Below are 24,114 nucleotides of genomic sequence, written 5' to 3' on the forward strand. Positions count from 1 at the left end.
ATTCAATGTTTTTGTACATTTGAGAACAGGAGTATTAATAAAGAAATGCGAAACAACAACAAAAACGCAGTTGGAGTGCTCGCAAGACTGCTGAGTCACTATTTGTCTGAGTGTTCAGGGTTAAAAGCAGTGTTGGGAGGGTGGGGGGGGGGGGGTATGGTGCCTGCAGAGTCACAGCTTGGTCAACATTCTGATAAAATGTCTTCTGGCCGATGACTCGTTGAAACACCCTGAGAACCCAATGTTGTAATCTGCAGTGGGCAGGTGGGTCATGGAATTAAGGATGCCCGTAAGGGTCATATCCCCTTCCAGGAATTCCCCTGGTGTTTGGCAATGGCGGCCCCCACTTCCTCAGCCTCTGACTGACTGTCCGCCTTAAACTCCCCCGGATTATTTCTGCGTTCGAGCTCGAAGGAAGGGGAAGGATGTCATGTCATCTCACTCTTTTTTTGGGAGAGAGAGTGAGCTGAGCGTGTCGGCGCGAGGGGGAGGAGAAAGTGCACAGCTGCGGCAGCCACACTGCCCTTTAGACCACATCTGGACCCGGGAGAGGCAGCATCTCACTGCACAGGATGGCGAGGACGGCCCTGCTGCTGCTGCCGCTGGCTCCAGGTATGTGGCGGGGCACGCTGGCGCGCGACTCTGGCCCTCGAATTGTGTGGCAAAGATGCGGTACACTACAGCAACACATGGGCGCAGCAGGGTGCGAGTCGAGGTACTGAAATAATAGAACTGAGGTGCACCTGCAGAACTGCGTTTGAGCCCCTGTACTGCAGTAGCGGAGGGGCTGCGCATCTGTACGTCAGATCAGTACTGTGATGCACAGTCAGAGCTACCAGGAAGCCAGTACTGAGGGGCTCAGAGAGCAGGTAGGTCCAGGTCAGGGGCAAAACTAGACCCGGTTTTGGGGTGGGGAGGCACAGGGGGGGGCTAAGACTCCCAGCCAGGGCTAGCCCTAGCACTGGTCGCGCACGGTGCAACAGTCTTTTTTCACGCCCGCCCCTCATTTCTTCCTTTTCCATGAATTCCTTCACTACCACTCGCCAACAATGCACCTCATCTCTCTATAGCCCCTTTCTGACCAACATTTAATGTTTTTGTAGGGCTACCCGTAGTTTACTCACACTCAGTTCTGTGATCTGCATGGTACACGTTCTTTGTAGCAGGCGCATTAACCCTCTGTGCTGTGTGGGTAGCAGGAGTGCCCATGTGAGTGCACGGTGAGCGATGCAACAGTGTGAGAGTAGGGTTAGAGGAGTGGCTGCAGGGTGAGTGAGGTGACCGTATGAATTTGAGTGCAGAGTGGGACGAATGACTGCATGGTTAGTGATGGGCTTGTTTGAGTGAGATTGCTGATTGAGCAGTGAGGACGACAGGTGAGTGAAGTGTCCCGTGTGTGCAGGGTGAGTAGTGTGGTCGTGTGACTGCAGGGTGAGGTACGGGGTGAGCAGCCCAAGCACATTGGGTGCAGAGTGATCACTGTGAGTGCAGGGTGAGCGGGTGAATGGTGTGAGTGCATGGTGATCAGTGTGAGTGCATTGGAATCGCTGCGAGTGCAGGGTGAGCATGAAAGTGAAGGGCGAGAATGAGGAGTAAGTTGTCTGAATGCAGGGTGCATTCCCAGACATTTGAAGTTACTCAGCATGTTATTGATGGCGGCGTAGGGTTTCAGATATAAGTTAAACTATTGATATTATGGCATTATTCATGGTCGAGGGTTCGAGGGCGGAGGAAATAAATATTGTGCTGATCCTGCAACAAACTTCCAGTCTTATGATCAGGGTTGCCAGCTTGTTATATTGATGTCCGAGACAATACAAAAATAAGCAGTCACCCAAAGCTTATTTTCAGCACTTAGCTGCGCATACTTGGAACAGCAAACATGAATAGAAAGCTATTTTAATTGTGTTTTTCTTTGGGTAACCCAACTTTATATTCCTTTTTATGAAATGCATTCTGACACTATGGCAGTAAAAGTAAAATGCAAATGTAAAGAAAAGCAGAGTGGGGATCCAAGGGGTACTGGACCTAAGAAAAAAACTAAGCCTTGTTAATGAGTTTACAAAGGTATGTAAATATGCAAATGGTCTTTAAAGACCTGTGAAAAACTGGTGCGTGCTGGAGATAAGACTCCAGACACTGCCCAGCCGAGCCCACAGCAGCCCGGGCTGAGACACACAACGGGGGGCCCTTTCAGCCCAATGGGCTTAGCGCACCTGGTCCAGGTACTGAATAGTGACATACATGTGTGGCTCCCCACGCAGAGAACATGGAGGTGCATGTTGCCGGTTAGGATGGCGGCCCCAAGCGGAGTTCCGCATCTGTCGTAGTGTTGCAATGGCTGGTGGTGGTCCAGGGAAAGACTGGAGGGTACTGGCAGAGATCAGGGGCCGATTCACAAAGAGCCTCCGCTCTCGTGGCGGGACCACCGAACAGCAGTATCTCATGATGGAGGTGGCGCCAGGAGTACCGCCACACACCCACCCCAACCACGACTGCGGGCCCTCCCTCAACAGTGCAGAGGCCCTTTGTGAATCAGACCCAGTGTGTTTGTGTCAGTACTGGAATATGAGGGTGTGTTGTACGTGAGGACTGAGATGCATTCTTTGCCAGAGCGGGTATAAGGTGCACCTGGAGAACTGTGTGTGACTCTGGCCTCTAGGAGCGGGGGCTGCTGCTACAGGTGGGGTTGAGGTGCCATGCCAGAACTGTACCCTCCTCTACTGACTGGAAAGGCGGGGCTGCGGTCAGTACTTTACTGGCAGGTCTGACTTGCTCTCTGTCAGAGGAGGTTCAGCTGTATGTTGTCTGCCTACCTCAGGCCATACCTCTCTCCTCTAGCTGATATAGAACGTGTTTCAGCATTAGTTTAACTTGTGAGGGCGGGCTGCAATTACATCCATTGTTCTGCCTTCCTTCACCTAATATGTGAGACATAGCCATTTGCCTGCTTTTAAAAGCGTGATTCCATAATTCCTATTACTGCTCTCCTGTTCTCTCTTTCTTTATCTTTCTTGTCCACAGTCCTTAATACCCTTCTTCAATCTCTCAGTTTATTTTGTAACCTTCCTTGCATACACCTCTCTGATTATCTTTCTCTTTTCCTCTGCATCTTTTTTCATCCTTCTTGTTCTCTTTTACTCTGTTTCCCTCTGTCTCTCATTCCCACCTGCCACCTTCACAGTACAGACCCCTGCACTCCCTTACTAACAATAATCCAGCCTCTGCTGGTTTACCTCGTGCTCCAAGGTGCACAGTATGTGTGATTTACTGGCCATGAGAACCCTTGTGTATGTGCCCAAAAGTATCTCAGCCACCATTTCTGTAAAAGAACCTGGGGCATATTATCAAGAACGGCGTTAAAATTATCGCTGCTTTAGCGGCAGGAAACTGCAGCTAAAGCGGCGATCATGGGCTTGATAATATGCCCTGGAGAATTCCCATAGAAGTCCATGTTCTGGTGTGAACGTGGGCTTCTATTGGAATTCTCCAGGGCATATTATCAAGCCCATTACGGCCGCTTTAGCTGCAGTTTCCTGCCGCTAAAGCAGCGATAATTTTAACGCCGTTCTTGATAATATGCCCACACATGCGGCCGACAAGAGGAATCAATGTTTAACACATACCTCAGCGGTTTATTTAACCTGAAGGTAGTGAGTTTGAAACCTAGCAAGGGAGACTCCGCATTCAAATCTTCTGAGATTAGTAAATTGAATATCATAAATTGGGTAATAGTAACACCTGTGGTTCACAGTGGTTAGGAACGCAAGAAGTGCAGTGTGAAATACTATAAAATGAAAAATATACAAACAAGTTATTATTTTTGTGCCAAAGTGTATGTGTCATGCGAGTGGCGGAGTGGGCGGTAACCTCACTAGACACATATTTGGGCACCTGCATGTATTAAAAAAAAAAAAATAACTGAATGCAAGGTTTTAGGGCTGGGCTGCACGTGGGTCCCAGTTTCAGCTGATGAATATACAAGCACATTCATGGCTCTTGTGTAGTATTTAATTTGTTCAGGTTGTGGGCACTACCAATAATTTTTGGGGGGGCTAGGGCTTATTTTTTCTCATTGGACGGATAAACAGCAAAAGAGAAAGTAAAACGGTAAAGGGAGCTAAAAGGAGGAAGAGAACGGAAAACAGTGACAAAGGGAGAACGCAGGGAGGAAAAAGAACCTTCAAAGTGTAGCCTGGTGGAAGAAAGAGGCATCAAATAGAATCGAGGCACAGCAGTCTTGGCAGTCAACAATTCCTGTATTCTGAAATGATAGCAGTGAGCGCCTAAATGATTTTGGCGCTACAATTATATTTTTTGACAAATGTAGTGCTGTGCCTGCACACCTAGCGCCTCTTGCGAGCGAGTCAGTGCATTCCAACCCGTTTGTAAACCCTTGTCTGTGCTCAGGTCGGAATTACGAGTTGAGAGTTATTTATTGATTTTGAATATTATCAGATGCATTAAATACCTCACCCTTCGTTTAATTTTGCTTGGTCAAACCTGACGAAATTTAACAGAAGAAATGTGTACAGTGTTTACCGTACAGTGCAGTTTTTGGTGCGTTAAATAACAAAATCTGCATGTTATTCCTCCAAAACTTGTAATAGTGCTATTTATCGCACCCAAGAAATACTGTACCCTGGAGTTTTGTTATTTATGAGGTACAATAAATACCACCTTGTTTCAACACAAACTTGCAATCAGGCACAAACTTGAAGAAATTTGAACTTTAAAAATGTCAATTGATAAACCAGTCTCCTAGCTTCTTGCAAACATAAGCATTTTTTTCTGAATAATTTAATACCACATTTTTGAACATGTATTACACGGGCCAGGTGGTTTTGCCCTTGATTGACAATCATTACAGTGGTTTCTAAGTAAATCCTTATGGGGCCAACAGAATACAGAGTAACAATCAAAAACACACACTGTGACATAGTTATCATTAGTACAACCGGTGTAATAGCACCGGGGCCAAGATATATTTCTCTGTATACTATGAGTTGTGGATGCTGTGATGATTCCCAGCTGTGTCCTACCTTACATGATTTTGCGTCAGCTTTTGAGTCAGAAGTTCTTAATTTAATTTCTCAAGTAAATCCTCCTGCCTCTGATGCCTTTTTAAAAAATATATATAGTATGTCTTTATTGGCAGATTAAAACACTATTAGGCAGATTTACAAGGACTGGCGCATCCTTGCATATCAGCAGGGGTGCACCAGGTAAGATGCGTCACACAAGTTTACCCTTGGGCCACCACAGATGCGCAGCATTTACAATGCGGCGCATCGTGGCACAAGGATAAACAGATGCGTGAAGCATCTGATGGCGTAAGGGCGGCGCAATGCTTGAGTCGTGTTACAAGCGTGACGCAAATCCGCAATGCTCAGGGGCTGCCCATACGTAACATGCTGCGTCATGCCTTACACCTCCTTCAAGCAGGCGCAGGGTTTTGACACAGCTGCATCGGAAAAGTGACTCAGTGAAATCTTGTAGATTTCACTGCGTCACTTTTTCGAGGCTTTTTCCGACTGAACGCCCACCCTGCATACATTAAGCCTGACACAGTTGGCCTAACGGCTAGGGCGCTCGACCTCGGATCTGGAGGAACTGGGTTCGAGTCTCGGTAACGACGCCAAAACCTCCAGTGATTCTGGGCAAATAACTTAATCTCCCCGTGCCTAAAATGAAAGTAACTGGAAAACGTAAAAATGTAACGTAACTGGAAAAATATGTAAAGCGCTCTGATACCGGATTCGGTTCGGGTCTAGTTCGCGCTATATAAAACTCTGAAAAAAAAAGAAAAAAAAAAAATGTGGCGCAGGGCTTTACAACGTGACGCATCTCCCTAGATGCGTCACGTTGTAAATCCGTCACAGCATGGCGCTAGCTTTACGCCGCCGCTGCGTCACATGAGTGATGCAACAGCGGCTCAAAAGTGGCGCACAGGGCTTGAAAATCTGCCCCTATATATATATTGGTTTTAAAAGAAGTCCCAGCCCTCCCCACTTTATCCCTCCCCCTTCAGCTTCCACTTCCTGCCTCTGATGCTTACTCTCTTCCTGCCACTCTCTAATCAAGTCTGTGTATCTTTTACTTCTTCCTTAGCACGTTAATTTTCCTAAAAGTTCTCTATCATCTGGTATCTTTTCTTCAGTATTTTAATAAATCACTTCCTTCTAACTCTTAAGACATTTTTTTGTGACCATAAGTATTGCGAATTCTGGAATGTGTCATCCTCTTTCAGTTAACTTGTTTTTTAAGGGCGCAAAGTACTTCCTCATACTCTGGCGCCTGTCCCGGCCACTCTGCTGAGATTACGTTATCGGCAGTATATCGCTTCATCATTCAGTATCACCATCTGAAACTGTCTTCGATTCTGTATCTATGCATGTATGTATATGGTATTTCTATAGCGTGATCCTAGCAAAACGGCAGAGGAGCCCTGTACAGGGTCAACGAGAAGCATGGAGTCAACGAGTGATAGGAAAGGAACCTGGGTTGTGCACAGTTAATTCTGGTACTTTTTGGTAAAATTGTACCCTGGAATATTGAGCACAAAAATATTGTGGCACACTAATATAGACGAAATATTGAGGGACAAAATATCGAAATGCAAGTGTATATAGGGAAGTATAGATGTACTCTGACATCTATGTACCTTGAAAATGTATATATCAGATTTATATATGTGGAGCTAGGTTCAGGAAATGTTACATATTTACCTTTCCATATTTTGTCCTTCGATATATTGTCTAAGATATTAGCCGCCCGCAATATTCTGTATTCGGTATTTAGGATCCATCCTTGCGGATCTCTCTGCGACTATTGAAACTAGGATCTCCTATATCCCATATCTGCACTTCACTCTCTGTGTATCTCAGGTCCTGTATTTTCTTTCTTTACTTATAAGGTTGGTCCTTTTCGCTATTCGCTTGGCCATCTACTCTTTACTTTGTATACTATTCCCTTGTCTTCTATTATTTCAGGTTTATTTTTATGCAGGTGATTTCTATGTCTAATTTGTATTGTTAATCTTTAAAGCATTTTTAAATGTTAGCATTTCTGTTTGTCAATCTGCCATCAAAAACTGGGTGGTGTCTCATTTTGTCTACTTTTAGCCCTGCAGAACAGAAATACCTTTCAGATGCGTATTTCATTTCCTCTTTCAATTTCCTTTTCTTCTACAATTGTACCTTCCAGAAGCGAGTGTAATCTTGGTATCATCTTTAATGCTTTCATAAACAGATTTCTTTGGTTTAACGTACATGCCTCAAACAACTGTAAAGTATTGAGAAGATCTTTGATTTTCTTCCCTCCTCCCTGCTAAAGTCCTCATCCAATGTCCCATTATATCGCAACTCGATGGCTGTTGTTTACTCTGTGTGGGTACTCCATACTATACCCTACATTCACCTTATTTTATTCTACACTCTTTCATTTGCCTTTTAGTTGAGCTCAGGAATTCTGACCATATTGCAGCATTGCACGTTTAAATAACTTTATTCGATTACTGGTGCAGTGCTCTATGCTCAAGAAATGGTATATGTGTTTGTATTTTTGTGTGTATCGTGTCTATGAAAATACAATAAAAATATAAATAAAAAAATATTTTTTTTTATCATAAAAGCACATACATCTAGAATTCATTAAAAAAAAAGCTTGCAATACAGTACAACTTCATAGAACAGTCCAACTAGACATCATACAACTATATTAAAAATGCATAAAACAGGATCATTAAATAAAAATTGGATAACCATAAAATCGATACGTCAGGGGGCAGACATTGTAGTGTAGTTCCTATTATCCCAATAGGCTCTGCGCATTGGAATAATATCTTCAATAGTATAGACCCAGGACGAAGGTTAACTAGGTCTTCTACTGACGATATTAGACTTAAAGTTTTGTGTTTGCCAGCTAGCTCAGAGTTCACTAGAAACTTTCTCGAATAGGCAAGGAGGAGTTTAACTTCCCTGGATAGACAAGAAGGGATTTAGTTTCTGACAACCATAGAACATGACAACTTTGCTCTCCCCTAATCAAGAGTATATCTCTAGAGTCGTGTGAAAACAAAAGACAACTTATTTTACTCAGTCAGTACGTGCATTCTTAGTTTCACCAGTTTGTAGAGAAATAAGAGATGGGCGTGGTTCAATAAAAGATGTTATTTATTAATCAGTCTCTTTTCTCGTACAAGAGAAATGAATCGATATTATTGCGATACTTATGGTTAAGTAAAGTGCATACAATAAAAGCAGAAGTATAAAATAATACTGCAGAAGCATTGATATGGTTTCTAAGCCATATGATATTTAAAATCGATAAAATAGATATATACATATATACATTGACTAATCGTACTCAACTGGTGCTTCTAATCACGCCTACCCCAGTGTACCTGACCTAAGCCTAATACGTGGGCGGGAGTAGATAAGTAGCAGTTTAAGTTAAGTTTGTTTTGCCAAGTGACTGACTCAAGAATTCTCTGTAAGGGGTTGTTCAGTTCTGTACCTGAGATCTAGAATGGTTGAGGGCTGGTATCTCTCGTCTCTGGTCTTGATATTCCAGCTGCCTGCGAGGGCCGCTTGGAAGCGCCGGAGCTGGATTTCTCGGCAGGAGAAAAACAGTGTCTCGTTCTCAGCGCGTCAGGAAGGCGGGGCAGCGCGTGTGGGCTTCGCTCTCTGCTGGGCTTCTCAGCACGTCTCGCTGCTCCGATCTCGTCACCACCGCGTGTGTTTGCTTAAGGCAATGTCGGTAATATTTATACCTGTAAGGTGTCGAGATTGACGTAAGGATGGACATAGATACGTCAATAAGGATGTCATACGGACTGGTCGTTAGCACATTCTTTACTGAAGTTCTCGGTGAAATCAAAACAATGGCCGCAGGGATTTTCCCAGGTTGTCATAGGTTTGATTTGTTTTGAGAGCTCCGTATGCCTTATCAGGGGCTGGAGGAATAGTGCTTGCCTAATTAGATGGCAAGCGTTATGACCTAATCAGATAACGCGTTCCTGTGCCGTGGTGTGGCTTAATCAGATAACGTTTTTTTGCACCGTGGGATGGCTGCTAGTTAATTATTAACCAGAACAGGGTCAGGAATAGGGGGATCGATACAGAACCTATAGGAATACATCACACCCACTCCACGCTGACTATGTCCATATTTACAAGATCTAGGCATAGTAAATATACAGTAGTGTATGTGTATACCGTACCACCCCAAAATACATCCATATGCATTTTGAAATTATGTAATATACGAGAAAAAAATAACCATAAGCATTATATGCACTCAAGCAGTAGAAAAATGCTAAATTAATCACGCATATTCATACATCATTATTAATAAAATATTGAAAATAACACATGAAATGGCTCTTAATACAGAAGAAAAAGTGCGAGACCATTTCATCACAAAATAAAATATTTATGAACAGGCCAGAGGGCAGCTAATGACTCTAAAGGTCCTAAAATAGAAATATAGTTCTCTAAGAATAGTTTCTACTTTAAGCAGAAGATAAGTGTCCCGAAAAATTGCAAAATATTTTGTGGCCGCTGAAAAATTATGTTCCGCTGTCCGTAAACTGGAGAAAAATTTTGTTCATTATACTGTATTATCAAAATTGAAGGCCAAATTCAGGGTGTTGGGAACGCCTTGTGCTAGCTTGCTCAAAAGTCATTATTTCTGCTCTGGTGAGAACATCATATCATTTAGACTCTCGAAAAAGCTGTCAACAGCTTCCTGTGAAAGTTCCATTAACTCGGAAAAAGATGTTACCATGCATTCATGAGCATGATTGCCTCCATTGATGTTTTGATCAGCATAGCTGACAGAAGGTCGTACCTGATCGATGCTGCTTTCATCTTGAACCTCACTACCCCTCAATCGTAGTGGTGAAGTCTCCACGAATGCCGTCATCAGGATTGGTAGCCGCTGGGGACAGCACAATGCATGAGCCGTGACCGGACCCAACAAAGTTTCTGCATCCATTGGCGCATCCGATTGTAGCGTCAGACAGGTGTCCAACACGCATTCTTCTCCGCATAGCAAGCACCTTAATACAGGTAAAACACAGCTTTGCCACATTGGTCTAAATGAAAGAAACCAAGTCATGTTCAGGTCTCTAAGTCGGGACAGTCCAAGGATTTTAGATATCCGGTCCCGGTATCCAATGGCTAGGATTGTTTCTTCCCTTGTCGCAGGTGTTTTGTCTGTGACATGGTTTGCCATAGCGAAATAACAGAATCAAAAATAGGATTCCTGCCACTAGTCCCAAAAGGAGAGGGAGTCCACCAAAGATGGAATGGACAAAGTCTGGAAAAATACCCAGAATGGCTTTAAATGGTGTTAGAGCCCCCGAAAACACTGTCTTAAATACATTTGAGACTCCACTGGTATCAGAAATATTTAAGATTTCGTTCAGGATTTCTGCGAAATGTATGGGGGAATTAGTTGATAACAATGAATGAATCTCTGCCGTTGTCCTTGCAACTTGGAGATCATACGTTTCTTTTGATGGCGTGAGCCTGGTCGGCGTCTGAAGGAGCACAGTTTTCATTCTGCTTAAAGTATCAACTCTAATGGAAGAAATTTTCAAATTCGGCCATAACCTTGCCTCCCTGTCTGGCATTGCGCTGGGGAACAATACTCGTTCACAGCACATGACCTTCGCAGTCGTAGTTATGAGATAAGCTATTCCGGGCACTAAGCTACAACATCTGCGGTCTACAATTATAATGTAACTCCCGTTCGATAGTCTCCTAAAGAATGGTTCTATTTGTGTCGCAGGTGTGCCTAGCTGGTGACATGAAAGGTTATTTGAGGACCCTTCACATGCTCCGTGTAAACTAATACCATTACACAGAAGTGTACCACTTAGTGACATGGCACAATTATTGCCACTAAGAAACACTTTCCGGCCTTTATTACTGACACATGCATGTGAATAGGGCAAGTTCCATGTTGACTTAATGTACCCTTTACCCAATTTTTCGTACATGCCAGCCTGTATATATTTTTGGCAGTATTGAAACCTGAAAGTAGATATTGGAATATTAATTATTCCATGTATTATCCACTCACTGACAGGTCGTTCTGACATTGTCAATGGTAATCTCTCGAGTTTCTCAATGCTCAGGATTGTATAATCAGCACCCTTCTGTGCCATACTGATTTGTTTATCAGTAAGGTTAAAGATATTGAACAGTGACATTGTGTTGATTAAACGCCAAGGCACATAGCCTGAACGCAGATTTTGTAACGTCCAGCCAAGTTGTACAATAGAACGCAATTGGGACTGACCGTGTTGTAATAACAGTAAGTCTTGCGATATTATGTCGATTGCTGAAGACACAATGCTGTCCAAAGAGTATATTCTGGAGGACAGAGTCATTAACCCATTGTCCACTACAGAAAGTGATTTTTCCAAATTAATACGGTCAATTTCCCGTATTTTCTCTGATGTTTCAATTTGAGTTATTTTCCAGGCTTCGTTATAAGCTGCATATACAGAGGCTGCTATGAAGCGTTTTTGACGCTGTTTGCGCGGTCCCATAATGAAATCAAGCAAGTCAGCACCATCAGTAAGTAAAGTTAGGTGTTGCTTAATTTCTGACAGTGTGGATGTTTGTAGCCATTGAAGGCAGAGCTTGCCCACACTGTACGTGGTAATTATCCCTGGGTGTTGTCTTTGGGAATATCTAGGGTCTGGCCTGGTCAATTTGAACCCCTGGATTTTGTTCAGGAATCTGTCTTGACAGTTATTAGTATCTGTGGGCCAGATCAACCACTTTTTCCAATCTGGATGTGTTCTGTTTTGACTTAATATATGGTTTACGTCTATCTCCTCATCTGTAGAGCTATTACTGTTCATTGTTGGCTTTGGAATTAACTCTTTGATTTTGGCTAGGCCAAGACAGGTAGTTTGTTGAATAGTGTCATTCAAAAATATAATTTGTTCTGGGATCATGCAGGCTCTAAACAATGATTCTATACCTTGTACTTGCCATTCCTTTGTACCCCAAACACTTTTTACTTCAACATTTTTGTCCCAGTAATCAAAACCAAATGTACTCATTTGCTCAAAAAATGAGTCTGAATATATCAATTTAGTGTTTGTAAGCATGGTCTTTGTACCTGTCTTATTTGATAATTTGAAATAAAATGTTTCTGCATTGCTTGTGTTGAACCCTGAAAAATATGAATATTTGTCATAAAAAGTTCTTGAGCTACCTTTTGGAGGGGTTGCACAGTGTTCCCATTGATTATAATTTAAAACATTTCTAGGTTGCGATGATTTATGCAGATAATGATTACTATAGTGATTATAGCAGAACATTTTATCATAATTAGATGAACCCTGCAAATAATCATGTTTTGTAAATTTAGCAGACATCACTAGATCAGACATCATATTATTAATGCTTTCAACGTCCCAATCATCAGCAACTGAGCTCGGTTTTACAAAGTCACTCAATGAGATCTTGATTTGATGTGGATACTTCAGGATTTCAACCGGACCATAGATTTCATAATCAGTATTGTCCCATGCTACACCGCCTGGTATAGGATTGGCTGTGAAGTTTACTGAAGAAAGTTCTCTTTTCTCGACGTGCGAGGACGTGTGTGGTTTGAGGATCAAGTTGATTTTCTGGCTTGCTGTGTCCATTTTAGCATATTTTCCCTCAATGAAGTGTCCCAAACATAGTACCATGATGAGCCAAAATATGAGGATAAGTGCACCTAAGGCCACCCAGAATTCAATCCATGGAGAAATCAGATAGGTTTCTTTCAGATGTTGAAAAAGTTCCTTAGCTTTATTTTTAAAGGTTTTTGTTGATGTTTGTTCCTTTGATTCACTCAGGTTTTCAGATGAATCGCTGAAGTTGATGAAGTAACCGGATGCCGTTCTGTCTATTGTTCCTATTGCTTCAGGATTGATATTTGCTTTATCAGTTTTTTTTGTTGCAGCAGAATAGTCATTTGTTACTTCATTGTAGATTGGTGTGTCTCTGCTAAATGTTTTTATTTGGGTTTTTAGAGGTTTAAGTTCCATAGCATTGTTGCATAGTCCTTGTTGTTGTTCTTTTGGCATTTCAAATGTGAGTAGCCTCTTAGATTGAACCTCTGTGTTTGTAGCAAACCTTGGTGTTCTACTACTCATCGGAAGTCCACTTGGCCTACTGTTTGTTATCGGCCACATGATTGTGGTTTTATCAGGTCGATTGATACAACCCTGTTCTCCTTTTTACCAGCAAGGGGCGGTAGTACTACTGATCTTGTCCCGTTGATAGACAAGACAGGAACTGCTTTTCTGTAAGAAGGCCCAAATTCCTTCTTTACCGCGATCTTTTCTCTGACTAGATCCCCGACTTTTGGAATCCAGACAGGTCTTGCTGGGACAGGTGGTTTTTCTTCAGTGGTCGTTGGCTGTTGTTTCAACTTTATGTTGCTCAGGTCTTTCCTTGTTTCGTTTAAGTCCTGTAAAATAGCCAAACGATCTTTGATATCAAAGCTTTTTTCTTTAACCACTGAAGTCTGACTGTCAAGATCTAAGACCATCATTCTAGTTCCAAACAATAATTCGTACGGACTGAATCCCCTCAGAGAATTTCTTGGCAGGTTATTTAGACTACGTTGGACACTTATTAGATGTTTGACCCACCCAGCTCCCGAACCTAATACCTTCGCTGTTCTAGATTGCTTTATGCCTTTGGTTTTTTCTTTACACCATCCCGTATCCCTCAGGAAGGAAGTGAGAAGAGTCCCGCTATGCTATGCTCATCTGGCCTTGCTTCGCCATAAGCTTGAAGGCTAAAGGGAATACATTAGTCAAAACGTAGCATGCTCCTAGCGTATATGCCATTATAGACTCGCAAATCTTTTTATAACAGTCCAGACGTCAGCCGAGCGCTGGGGTCCTACATCATGAGTGTAAATTAGTCTTTATGTGTTAATATAACGCTTTTTTGTGATGGGTACTTTTTATTCTTGTTGTGTTTCTGGAGCGAAGTGCCATGGTAATAGTCCTCCTCGCTCGCCACTGCGATCTCTATTGCAGTCTGGGCAGTTCTTTACAAAGATGTGATGATGCAGGCTCATACCTGGCCACCAGTACACTGATTGTAATTCTTCCAGAGAATCTTTTTGTTTAAGGTGTCTGAGACCCTCACCCATATGTGCGTCAGCTATTAACAAGCCTCTCCTGTCCGTGTTTGGAATCACTCTATTCCCCACTCCAGGGATTCGAGCAAAAGGAACGGAGTTTGCATCGATTATGTATGTATAGTTGAGTGGATAATTGATCGGTAGCGCCGAACAGTCGCCTTTTGATGACGTTTTTACAGCCAGCACTGTTTCACCGTCAATGTATTTTACTGCACGCTTTTTCTTGACTACGGAAGCCGATTCAGTTGCTCCCGTTGTGGCTTTCTCAGCCAATGAATTCCCTGTAACGTGAACGCCATCACGCTGATGACTCACTGAATGTATCACGTGAGTTTTTGGTAGTTCTTTCTGTAAAAGAGCTACTTGTTCCCAAAGCACTTTTTGCTCTATTATTGCACCTGTGTCATCTTTGTAACCGTTTTGTATCCATTTCTGTAAATCGTTATTGTATGATTTGACGCAGTAATACGAATCGCACACAATAAGTGTCGGGAATTCGCGATCGGCATTATCTAGCGCAATTTTTAACGCTATTATTTCAGTTTGTTGTTCGGAATTATTGTCCACTGAGTGTGTTTTTGTAAGTAGAGGTCTTAATTTACCTCCGCGCCACACTTCCTTTACAATTTCGCATGTTGCCTTGTAAGCCAGCTCTCCCCAAACTGAGGGTTGAGCATGCCCGTCTGTATGTATTACACAGGCGTATTGTCGTAAAGGCAGAATGTCGATTGGCAGAGGGTATGTCATTTCATATTCTAGATATTTTAATTCCTTTAATTCTGGATCAAAGTAGTATTTTACTCTGTCCGTCTGTCAAGGGGAAAACATATCAAGGGAATCTACCATCCAAACCCTCCGTGTGTCCTTCTTCTTTCCCATCGCCCCAGGCCCACTCGACCAACACCCAAATCATAACAGATGGGAGAGGGTTGGAAGAAGGGGGAGACATCAGGCCTTTTACCCTAGGCCATTATTTGACAGACCAGTACCACCTCTTCCTACTTACAACCGGTTTAACGGTCTGAACGGCCTAGAGGGGGTGGACTGACAAATAGAGAAGGCCTCTAAGGAGAACACAGAAAAGGGCCCTCAAGCAGTAACATCGGAGGAGAAAGGACACATGGCCTCGCAAATTCAAATAAATGGGGTGGAGGAACCGATGTTCTTTGAAAACAAGGGTACGGCTGTAGATAGTTTGGTAGGAGGAGGTGGGGGGGCTATGCAAGGGGTGCTGCAGGAGATAGAATCAAGGAGTCAGGGGGATGTAGCATTGGGTGGAGAGGATCTGAGGATTATTTCCTGGAATGTAGCGGGCTTAGCAGGTATATTTAACAACAAGGAGTGGGTTGATTTTATCAGGAAATTTAATGTTATATGCATACAGGAGACATGGGCTGTGGCGAATAACTACCATCTTCAGGGCTATAAGTGTTTTTTTGTTCCCGCCCGAAAATCTAGTTCAGGGAGAGAAATGGGTGGTTTAGCTGTTTATGTAGATTTATCTCTCCCAGGTACCTGGTCGTCCCCAGACTGGAATTTATATGGAATACAGGCAATTCGGTTTTCTGGAAAGGGGTTGAAATTATCGGTTTTTAATTTTTATAACAGTGAGACATCAAACACCCATTCCCCACTATTAGCTGAACTTGACCATAGGCTGGGTCAAGAAATTATATCCCAGAACAAAGGGCCGTCCCATGGGCTGCTTCTGGTAGGAGACTTTAACTGTCACCTCTGTCCGGCACTGATTAAGGCAAATACAGATTGGGCACAATGCCCAATTGAGAAGGGGCCGCATTTTTCACATACGCCGACTGGGGTGGCTCTTGGGTTGCTTCGGCTTAAGTACGACCTAGAGCACACCATTAACATGATAGACCCACAGTCGGATGGCACGCTCCCACCAACTTTCAAGGGTAGGGGCTGTGCATCTATTATAGATTACATCTTGGTCTCGAGATCTTTGATTAACAAAATAATCAGTGTAGGGATAGAGTGGAGCAGTTTTAGCGACCATAACCCGCTCATCTTAACGCTCTTTTATAAGGCGGGCATGGGAATTAAATCTCGCTGTTTAATCGAGGAGAGGGTCACTGACCAATGCAGGAGATTGAAATGGTCTAAAATTGATGGGGCACAGTTTTATAAAACTCTGGGCGATAAGGGCCTAGTGGCCATTAATGATTGTTTAGATTTGGAAATACAGGGTCCAAGGGTTTTGGAAGCATTTGATCACATTGCCAACTTAATTGATGAATTATTAAGGTCTAGTGCGCCCACACGTAACCAGGTAAATCCCCGTTGGTTTGACAGAGATTGTTCTAAGGCGCTGAGGGAACTGAAATGCTCCCTCAAAACGAAACCACGGGATCCTCAGATTATTAGGGCCAGTAGAGAAAACTATAAAAAAGAGATCAAACGGAGGAAACTTGCCCTACAAGCAGAAGCATGGGCAGATCTAAGAGAAGCTGGGGAAAGAAAAGATCTAGCGGGGTTCTGGAGAATTATCAACAAACCGACTTTTCTAGAAAATGATTCCCCGGAGATAGGGGCTAATATTCTCCCGGAGCAATGGGTAACCCACTTTAGGGGTCTATACAATTATGAGTTGGGCACCCACGCGGAACCACCGGTATCCCCAAGACAGGTTCCACCAGTTATATTCTCTCTTAAAGAGATCAGGACAGGGATGGAGGGTTTAACTAAAAATAAAGCCCCGGGCCCGGATGGAATTCCTCCTGACCTGTTCCTTAGTAATATAGATTTATGGGCTCCTTTGATGACCAGGGTCCTAAATACCGCTATCACCTGTGGGCTTCCACCATCCTGTTCCAAGGCGATCATCGTGCCAATTTTTAAAAAGGGCAATAGGGATGACCCGAAGTGTTATCGGCCCATTTCCCTGATTGACGTATCGGCCAAACTTTTGGGAAGGGCAATCCTGAATAGATTGACCGAATGGACCGAAGAGAACAACATCTTCTCGGATACCCAGTATGGGTTTAGGACAGGGAGGTCCACTAGCGACCAGTGCCTGAACCTATATATGCTGACTGCCAAGTATACTTTGGCCAGCGATGAACCCATCTATATGGGATTCATGGATTTGGCAGCAGCATTCGATCACGTCAACAGAGGAAAGTTGTGGGATATGATGGCAGGTATGGGGATAGAAAGTGGCCTAATCACCATATTGAGGGAACTGCATAGTGACACCACGGCCAAGGTCAGATTTAACAGGGAGGGAGGACTGTCTGACCCCTTTCCATGTAGGAGTGGAGTCAGACAGGGCTGTATACTTGCCCCTTTTTTGTTCTCCCTTTATATCAATAACCTGGAGCAGTTCCTTTTGGGCCTAAAGGCAGATTGTCCAAGGGTTGGGCCGCGGAGTATCCCCGTCCTGCTTTACGCAGATGATGCGGTTCTACTGGCAAGAACACCTCGAAGCCTACAAACCCTGATAGAGGGGTTTGCGGAGTTCATGAGTAACCTGGACCTATTTGTCAACCTAGGTAAATCATATGTGCTCCTGGCCGGCAAAAAACCTTCCTCCAAATTTGTTTATACAATTGGTTCCCACAGTTTGGAGCAGGTTAAGACGTTCTCCTACCTCGGGGTAACTTTTGACGGTGCCTTGCAATTTACCCCTTTGGTAGCGGAACGCTGTACTAAAATGATTGCCTCCAACGGGGCGATAGCTGGTTATGGCAGGAGGGTGGGCAGATGGAGTCCGGAACAGGTGATGAACTTGTATGGCTCCATAACATGCTCCAAAGTAACTTATGGGGCAGAAGTCTGGGGGTTCGTGAATACAGCAAAAATCCAACAGGAAGAAAATAGGTATTTGAAAGCAACCCTGAGGGTGCCACCCAGCACGGCTGGTCTTATAGCCCACAGGGAGCTAGGTCGGCCATATTTGGAAGATTTGTTAAAACTTAGGCCAATAGTAGCCTGGTTAAAAATATGGACAAATCCAGATGCGCATTTAAGCAGAGAAATTTTATTGGACTGCCTAGGTAGGACCCATTCAATGCGCATCCCCTGGCTCAAATACGTGAAAAACACCCTGGAGGATTTAGGGTTGGGGAATCTCTTCACGAACCCAGCTACTATTTCAGCACAGCACAAAAAGAGAGTAGGGGAACTATTTCTGGAGCGAGAAACCCAACGTCGAGTTGGTGCTGAAGGAATGAAAAAGACTGTAAGGGCCCATAGTTTGGTAAAAAGCGTGGAGGGTATGGAGCCTTACCTATTTCTTCTACATAATGCACAGGACAGATTTTTAATGTGCCGTCTTAGATTGAATTTGCTCCCCTTCATGTTGGCTGTGCCCGCCGGGTTTACTTCATCTATCGAGCAGAAGGGCCCCTGCGGCTGCGACAACCGGTCTCCGCAGGATTCCCTTCACTTTGTTTTGCTTTGTCCCTATTTTTCCATGCCCAGGCGTAGATTCCTTGTAAATATTTTAAAAAAGGCCCAACTGGAACACGCCAGGGATGCTTTAGTATTTTTGTTAAAAGCCTCTGACCCTTTAACTTTGTGTAGTATTTTGAATTTCATCAAAGTCGCAATTCGTTTAAGAACGACGAGGGGAGAGGAATGAAATATTGTGATTTGTATTTATATGGCCCTATGTCGGCATTCTTTTTAGCGTATGAATTATGTACAAGGATCTTAATTAGTGTTTAATAATGTTTTATTGTTTACCTGTGTATATATATGTGCTTTTATGGTGTTTTTTAATCACCGAATAAAGATTCTTGAATTGAATTGAATACTCTGTCCGTTGTAATTGAATTCACCCATTGTATCCATTCTGGATTCAACGCTGTTGTTGGTAAATTACATGGGGTTGTTAATGCCTCAAAGGCTGACTCCGCTGTTCTGACTGTGATACGTCTACCGTCAGCGTTGTCTTTTTCTCTTTCTATAGCCGTTTGAACTGCATGAACAATGTTTTCTTTAATACTGAACTTCTTTTCAGCTTCTGTGTACAAGTGTGATTTGTATGCAATTGGTACCTTTTCTCCCTCATTAGAGGTCAGGTATGTGAATCCGCATCTTCCTGGGATGACTCGAATCACAAGATTACGTGTGTTATCACGTGTTTCTAATTTTGTTTTAATTAGCATGTCTGTTTGTAAAGATCTCAAAATTTCTGTGTGTTTTTGAGTCCAATTGATTCTTTTAAAATCTGGTTTTATTAGATCATAAAGGGGTTTAACCCTTTCTGCGTAATTTGCAATGTATGTTCTTCCGAAATTTAGGAAGCCTAGAATTGATTGTAAGTTTTTTAGTGTTTTAGGAGCTTGGAGTACAGCACATTTCTCTAGGAAATTGTCAGCCAGGCTTTTGCCTTCACTTGATAATTCATATCCTAAAAACAGGACTGTTAGATGGGCAATTCTTGATTTTTTAAAGTTGAATTTGTAACCCTCTGCTGCGAACCCAAGTATTATGGTGTTCACTCTCTTCAAGTGAGTATCCAAGTCATCATCTGTTAGGTAAATGTCGTCGACATATGATAATGCCTCGTCATCGTATGTTTGTAGTAATTCTGTTACTCTCTTTGAGAATAATCCTGGGCTGTTCTTGTGCCCCTGGGGTAAACGGCAGAAACTTTTTTGCGAGCCATTTACCGAGAATGCAGTCAAATATCTGCTCTCTGGTGCTATATTTTGACAAAAGAATCCATTAGAGATGTCTAATGTTGTTTTGTATTTTTTGCGCACTATGTTATTCATTAGTGCAGCACTATGTGAGTTTTGTACTGCAAAGGTTTTGCAACATGAGTTAAGGTGTCTGTAGTCCAAAACTAGACGATATGAGTTGTCTGGTTTGGAGACAGGAAACAAAGGATTGTTCATTTGTGAGGTGCAAGTTTCAATCACCCCCTGGTATTCAAGTTGATCTAGGATCTCTTTGACCAGTTTTTTAGCTTCTTGCTTAATTGGGTACTGCCTCTGTGCAGTAGGTTGTGATTTTAACTGGATTTTGTGAGGAGGAGAGTCCTCATCCCATCCTACATGATTTTTATATAAAGCTGGAGCTTGAGCTACTGCCCACTTTCTAGCAAGTGTATATTTTTTATGAATTGGAATATGATTTGAGAAGGCAGGCATAATTATTTCTTCGCCATGAGGGCACTCCCTGACAAACTCGGGTGGCCAGTCTCGTTCAGCTAGAAGGATGTCATAGCCCTGGGAGAGATTATCCCAAAAGAGACCCCTTATTTTTCTAGTCTTATCCCCCTCTATATGCAATGTAATTTCATATATTTTATGAGGTTTGCTAACTCTGGTATCTGCAGTTTCCACCTGAATGTATTCATTCGTGTCCACTGTCTCCAGATGATTCATAAGGACTTTGCGAGCTATGCTCACTTCTGCTGCGCTGTCTAGCATTGTCTGAGCCCATTCTCCGTTTTTCAGCTGTGTTCTCAGTATTCTCGGCATCTTTGATTACTTTAATACTGGCTACCTTCTTTTTTGGAAATTGTAACTTTTTATTTGGATGAGCAGGTTCCTTGTCTTTGGACTTGACGTGCTCTTCCCTGTGTTCTGATCGTCCTCTTCTTTCCGATTTCTGCGAGGAAGTCTGAAAAGATTGAGAGGGACGTGTATCATTATCTTGATATCTATCAGGTTTCTTTATATTATCCCTATTTCTAAGGTTGTATTTTTTCCCAGAGGGCTCACTTTGGGGAGACCTGCGTCCTTGGTTCGGAGATCTTTCTCTCCGCCGAGGAGACCTTCCTCTGGACTGGAATCTTTTTTCTTTAGGATTGGATTGTTTGTTTCCATCCCAGCTCTTTTTTTGAGTGTTTAAATTATTTTTAATAAATACCTTTTCAGGACTTTCAATCAGTTGAGGTTTTACCGGTATTCCACCCAGACTATCTCTTCCTAGTTCTTCATAGGATTTCTCTATGATTCTGGCAATTTCAGTTGGTTGGTCTGCTATATCTGTCTCTTTTAACCTTTGGCGGATCGCCACGTTTGCTGCTTCTCCCTTTATGTTGGCTAATAATATAGCCGAGACCTGCTTGAAGTCTTTCAGTAATTTCATACCAAGAGGTAAAGCGGGTTCTGGACCATATTCATCTTGAATTTGTTTTAGCACATCTGGTATTACTGACATGGATGGAACACCATGTGTTTTCGTGTATATGGAAGCAAAGACTGTACCCCAAGTGTCACAGTCCTCCACGTGTGGTTCGATTCCCATTGGAAGACAGATAGTCAGAATCCTGTGTTTATCTACAGGGGTGGTGTCTGGAAACACCGCCTCTATTTGAGTGATTTTTTGTGCTAGCCAGAAAGGTATTTGTTCCCGTTTTGCGGGTACTTTACCTAGACAGGACTGTATGTTCTGTGGTGTAATTTTATTTGTGTTACCCTGATGAGGGGTCAGCTGTGGAATTTTACTTGCTGGTTGGATTGTTGAAGTCCGCATTACATATTGGACTAATTGTCTATGTATTTTGATTAGTTGTTTTAGCTGTATTAAAAGCTCTGCTGCAGACATTTCTTCAATGTCTGGATGTGGTGTATATCCGGCTAGGACCGGCCACGTTGCTCCTGGTCTACCTAGTGGACCGAGCCTGGTGATGTGATTATTATGTTTTAGGGCGCCATTAAACAAGAGCAGGTGCTCTTGGAATTTGAGTGGTACTTCCACCTCCTCGAAAGGAGTGTAGGTATCCGGTGGTTCCTCTATTTTATAATAGTGGAACTCTTTTGTTGCAGCGTTTGCTGCTGGAAAGTTCATCCATGAATAGAATACCTCTATCTGTCGATATTCGTGTGCCTCAATTACGAATATGACTGTACCACCTCTCGATGTCAGTCCATTTTCTATAAGTTTTAAAGTTATAGATTTTCTTATGTTGACCGGGATGAGTTTTATATCCGGGTCATTTTGTAGCAGAGTATTATCAGCTGCTAGGAGTTCAGCTGCTAGTCTAACTGTCTCCCTTTCATCATCACTGTCTACCATTTTACCGACAGGAAGGTTATTCTGTTTGTTTGCAGATCAGGTTTCTATGGAAACAAAGATTAGATGCACAATATTTTGGAACAGTGTATCCTTCAACGTTGACTAAACCAAGAACCATACATAGGAGTCTCCTCCTGCGAGGTTTGGCGGATATGACCTTTCACCCACTCCAGACGTCTTTGGAGTATTATGGGAAAAAAGGGGGTTCTGTGTGAAAAAGCACGACTGAGTTACTCTAATGTCTTGCGTTCGTTTTATCGCCTATCCAAACGTTGGGCACCATGTAGTGTAGTTCCTATTATCCCAATAGGCTCTGCGCATTGGAATAATATCTTCAATAGTATAGACCCAGGACGGAGGTTAACTAGGTCTTCTACTGACGATATTAGACTTAAAGTTTTGTGTTTGCCAGCTAGCTCAGAGTTCACTAGAAACTTTCTCGAATAGGCAAGGAGGAGTTTAACTTCCCTGGATAGACAAGAAGGGATTTAGTTTCTGACAACCATAGAACATGACAACTTTGCTCTCCCCTAATCAAGAGTATATCTCTAGAGTCGTGTGAAAACAAAAGACAACTTATTTTACTCAGTCAGTACGTGCATTCTTAGTTTCACCAGTTTGTAGAGAAATAAGAGATGGGCGTGGTTCAATAAAAGATGTTATTTATTGATCAGTCTCTTTTCTCGTACAAGAGAAATGAATCGATATTATTGCGATACTTATGGTTAAGTAAAGTGCATACAATAAAAGCAGAAGTATAAAATAATACTGCAGAAGCATTGATATGGTTTCTAAGCCATATGATATTTAAAATCGATAAAATAGATATATACATATATACATTGACTAATCGTACTCAACTGGTGCTTCTAACCACGCCTACCCCAGTGTACCTGACCTAAGCCTAATACGTGGGCGGGAGTAGATAAGTAGCAGTTTAAGTTAAGTTTGTTTTGCCAAGTGACTGACTCAAGAATTCTCTGTAAGGGGTTGTTCAGTTCTGTACCTGAGATCTAGAATGGTTGAGGGCTGGTATCTCTCGTCTCTGGTCTTGATATTCCAGGTGCCTGCGAGGGCCACTTGGAAGCGCCGGAGCTGGATTTCTCGGCAGGAGAAAAAGAGTGTCTCGTTCTCAGCGCGTCAGGAAGGCGGGGCAGCGCGTGTGGGCTTCGCTCTCTGCTGGGCTTCTCAGCACGTCTCGCTGCTCCGATCTCGTCACCACCGCGTGTGTTTGCTTAAGGCAATGTCGGTAATATTTATACCTGTAAGGTGTCGAGATTGACGTAAGGATGGACATAGATACGTCAATAAGGATGTCATACGGACTGGTCGTTAGCACATTCTTTACTGAAGTTCTCGGTGAAATCAAAACAATGGCCGCAGGGATTTTCCCAGGTTGTCATAGGTTTGATTTGTTTTGAGAGCTCCGTATGCCTTATCAGGGGCTGGAGGAATAGTGCTTGCCTAATTAGATGGCAAGCGTTATGACCTAATCAGATAACGCGTTCCTGTGCCGTGGTGTGGCTTAATCAGATAACTGTTTTTTGCACCGTGGGATGGCTGCTAGTTAATTATTAACCAGAACAGGGTCAGGAATAGGGGGATCGATACAGAACCTATAGGAATACATCACAACATAGCCAATACCGGGCTGCTAATTATCGCTAGGAGCTTTGTTCTTATTAGCCACGCGCAGCCTAAGTATTTTGCTACACCACAGACCAAGGTAAGGGAGGAGGCATCGGTTTTTAAAATATGGAGTGCCACCCTGTTCCTGGGTATTTGAATGAAATCAAGAAAGGGTTCTAATTTGCGAACAGGTTTGTGCTCCAGAAACTGCTCTGTGAGTTTCCCCATGTTAGAGTTGCTCATCTCTTCTGCCTGTACCCATAACCGGTAGGCGCGTTTTAAATCCTGCTTGGATGCCGGAACCCGATTGGT

General features: G+C 42.9%; 1 protein-coding gene across 1 annotated transcript in view; it reads left to right on the plus strand.

Moving 5' to 3' along the window:
- The first annotated feature begins 386 nt into the window (after positions 1-386).
- The window catches only part of LOC144768869 (integrin alpha-M-like), a 337,089-nt gene continuing 313,361 nt past the window's right edge, over positions 387-24,114 (plus strand). The window contains exon 1 of the mRNA XM_078652877.1: positions 387-612. Coding sequence (XP_078509003.1) covers positions 573-612 — 40 coding nt within the window. The 5' untranslated portion in view covers positions 387-572. The remainder of the gene's footprint in view (positions 613-24,114) is intronic.

Source organism: Lissotriton helveticus, chromosome 7, assembly GCF_964261635.1.
Source record: "Lissotriton helveticus chromosome 7, aLisHel1.1, whole genome shotgun sequence".
In the NCBI taxonomy this organism is placed as follows: domain Eukaryota; kingdom Metazoa; phylum Chordata; class Amphibia; order Caudata; family Salamandridae; genus Lissotriton; species Lissotriton helveticus.